The sequence below is a fragment of the Lepidochelys kempii genome, chromosome 21, assembly GCF_965140285.1.
Source record: "Lepidochelys kempii isolate rLepKem1 chromosome 21, rLepKem1.hap1, whole genome shotgun sequence".
NCBI lineage: Eukaryota > Metazoa > Chordata > Testudines > Cheloniidae > Lepidochelys > Lepidochelys kempii.
In genome coordinates, this window is record NC_136400.1 from 16,541,826 (window position 1) to 16,545,411 (window position 3,586).

The 3,586-nt window shown below is 61.5% G+C and overlaps 1 protein-coding gene across 1 annotated transcript; it reads left to right on the top strand.

Moving 5' to 3' along the window:
• The first annotated feature begins 220 nt into the window (after positions 1-220).
• On the top strand, positions 221-3,328 carry TMEM167B (transmembrane protein 167B). The gene is made up of 3 exons (XM_073319953.2): positions 221-342; positions 1,815-1,946; positions 2,234-3,328. The coding sequence occupies exons 1-3, from the start codon at positions 333-335 to the stop codon at positions 2,314-2,316; spliced, it is 225 nt and encodes a 74-aa protein (XP_073176054.1). The 5' UTR covers positions 221-332; the 3' UTR covers positions 2,317-3,328.
• Positions 3,329-3,586: the final 258 nt, after the last annotated feature.

Here is a 3,586-nt window from a genome sequence, read left to right on the forward strand (position 1 = left end):
CCTGATCCCAGCTTGGGTCTAGGCCTGGTACCAATAATCAGTAAATTAAAAAAATAATTGGAGTCGCCTATCGGTACTCGATTGAGGAGGCCTAAGCGCGCTAAGTCGTTTGATTGGCGTCGCCTGCCCGCTCGGCCTTCGACTGGCTGCGCCTGGCCAGCGCTTTCAGCGCTCGGCTGGTTCTGCCTGGCGGTCCCGCTGTCGCGTTGGCAGCGGGCTGGCCGGTGGTGGCGCATGCGCAGAAAGGACGGGGCCGCCCCTGTCTGTGCGATGCGGTGACGGGAGCCGCCCGGGACGCAACGCGGCCGCCCCTCCCCCCCCCCGGCGCCGTCATGACCAACGGTGAGAGGCGGGCGTAGCCCGGTGTGTCCTGTCCGAGCTGGGACGCCTGGGTTCCGCGGGGGGGTCCCTCGGGCCGGGCGGCGCTGGCCGGGCTTCCCGGGCGGGGGGAGTGACGCGGGGCGGCGGGGAGGGGCCGGCCGTGGGGGGGCTGGCTGGGGGGGGGGGGAGTGATTCGGCGGCGCGAGGGGGGCTGGCCGGGGGGAGGAGTGACTCGGGGGGAGTGACGCGGCCGGGGGGGGGGGAGTGACTCGGTGGGCTGGCCGGGGGGGGGAGTGACGCGGGGGGGGTGACTCGGGGGCTGGCCGGGGGGGGGTGACTCGGTGGGCTGGCCGGGGGGGGGGTGACGGGGGGGGTGACGCGGCCGGGGGGGGGAGTGACTCGGCGGGCTGGCCGGGGGGGGGTGACTCGGTGGGCTGGCCGGGGGGGGGTGACGCGGGGGGGGTGACTCGGTGGGCTGGCCGGGGGGGGAGTGACGCGGGGGGGGTGACTCGGGGGCTGGCCGGGGGGGGGTGACTCGGTGGGCTGGCCGGGGGGGGGTGACGCGGGGGGGGTGACTCGGTGGGCTGGCCGGGGGGGGGAGTGACGCGGCCGGGGGGGGGGAGTGACTCGGCGGGCTGGCCGGGGGGGGGAGTGACTCGGAGGGAGTGACGCGGCCGGGGGGGGGGAGTGATGCTGCGGGGGAGTGACTCGGGGGAGTGACGTGGGGGGGGGTGACTCGGGGGCTGGCCGGGGGGGGGAGTGACGCGGGGGGGGGTGACTCGGGGGCTGGCCGGGGGGGGGTGACTCGGTGGGCTGGCCGGGAGGGGGAGTGACGCGGCCGGGGAGGGGGGAGTGACTCGGCGGCGCGAGGGGGGCTGGCCGTGGGCGGGGGGGCTAGCCGGGGGGTGGAGTGACTCGGGGGGGCGGGCGGGGGAGTGACGCGGCCGGGGGGGGGGGGAGTGACTCGGCGGGCTGGCCGGGGGGGGGAGTGACGCGGGGGGGGTGACTCGGGGGCTGGCCGGGGGGGGAGTGACGCGGGGGGGGGTGACTCGGGGGCTGGCCGGGGGGGGAGTGACTCGGCGGGCTGGCTGGGGGGGGGAGTGACTCGGAGGGAGTGACGCGGCCGGGGGGGGGGGGGGAGTGATGCTGCGGGGGAGTGACTCGGGGGAGTGACGCGGGGGGGGGTGACTCGGGGGCTGGCCGGGGGGGGGGAGTGACGCGGGGGGGGGTGACTCGGGGGCTGGCCGGGGGGGGGGAGTGACGCGGGGGGGGGTGACTCGGGGGCTGGCCGGGGGGGGGAGTGACGCGGGGGGGGTGACTCGGGGGCTGGCCGGGGGGGGGAGTGACTCGGAGGGAGTGACGCGGCCGGGGGGGGGGGGTGATGCGGGGGAGCGGGCGGGGGGAGTGATGCTGGGGGGGAGTGACTCGGGGTGGCCGGGGGATGACCGGGGGCAAGGCCTGCTGCAGCCGCTGACCCTCGCCTCACCTCGCAGCCTACTCGCTGGACGGGGTGCTGGTCTTCGGCCTGCTCTTCGTCTGCACCTGCGCCTACTTCCGGAAGGTGCCGCGGCTCAAGGCCTGGCTGCTGTCGGAGAAGCGCGGGGTCTGGGGCGTGTTCTACAAAGGTAAGGGGGACCGCGAGGGGCCCTCAGCGTTGCAAAGCTCCCCTCACAGAGGGCGCAAGGCCACTTGCTCCGGGAAACCCGCTGGGCACCGGAGCGAGACACCTGGGTCTGCTCCTGATTCCCTGTAACTTCCTCCTTGGGGGAAGGCAGCTGCTGAACCTTTCCATCACAACCATCAGTAAAATGGGTCTGACACTTACCTACAACGCTTCAGTGTTACGAGCCCTAGGGAGGGTCATTCTGAGCAGTGTGCTGGAGATGCCACTTATCTTCATTTTGTCTTTCAGCTGCAGTGATTGGCACCAGACTTCATGCAGCAGTGGCTATATCCTGCATTGTGATGGCTTTTTATGTTCTGTTCATCAAATGAATCTCAAGGCTTCGGTGCACAAATCTGTTTGGGAGAAGCTGCTGAAAACGAGGACTTACCTGAGGCGGAGAGAGAGGTCAATATTTAATCTCTTTAAAGGAATGGACAGAGCCCAGTTTGGCGATGCCAAGAGGAAATGCCCCCATTACCAAGCCTCTTCCAAACCAAGAGAGAGACCCTCTGGTCTTCACAACGGCTCCAAGTTCTCTGTGCTTTCAGTAAAGTGAGAAGATGTTTTTATCTTCCTATCCCTTTATAAAGTAATCAGCAAAGATCACTTAATGTAGGGGTGTACACAAATCAAATAGTCTTTCCTATAACATTATACAGTCAGTGTAAGGAAAACCTTGTGTTTTGTTTCACAGTTAATTGCTTGGGCCTACCAAAATAGGTACAGATTTGAGTTGGGCAGAACATAGATGGGAATGGTTTGCATTTAAGCTGTTTTTAGAGTTAATTTCTTTAAGTCCCAATAATTGTAGTAAGAACAGCAGGGGAGGGAGATACGTTGACCATAATGACACTCTTGTGTTAGAGCTACATATTTTGGGGCCTAAGACTAGGGAGATGATATCCCAAACTGAAATTTCTCAATAGGTAACAAAGTGAAACCCATCTAACATGGTTCTGAAGACTACCTTCTATATTCACATAAGAAGGTTTTCAAGCAGAAAGTAGATCTGGATTGCAATGGGCAGCAAATCACTGTTCAGTGATAGCAGTGTGTCGTTGGTGTAAACGTAGCACAAGATAGAGGTGGCTAGAAGAGTGGTGCTCATCACCCTGACATACTGTACAAATCATCCTTGTCCTTGAATGATGTCATGGATGAAAATGATTTAGAAGCCAACACAAGCCTTGATGTTTATACTAAGGAGGGAGGAGGTGGGGAGGGGGTGGGAAAACTATGTAACTAAACTTAATAGTAAAGATAATGTCTAAGCCACATTTTAACATCACAACTTGTATATTTGGAAAGTGCATAGATTGTTAAAGACAAATGCCTCCTCTACTGATGTTGTTCTGTATTTTATTTCCATCTCTAATGGGCCTGATTTCTCAATTTGTTTTTCACCTCTCTTGAGCTGCTCTCTCCAGCTTCTACACACCCAGATTGAAATGTAGGAATCAATCCCCTACAGTAGTTGCAGTGAAGGGATCACTCAACTAGTTTTTTGTAGCTTAGTTTTTTAAAATTCTCCATTGTTTATAAAATCCTGAATAAAAAACTTGCCAATAAAATGTCTTTCCCTACTGACTTTGTCCATTG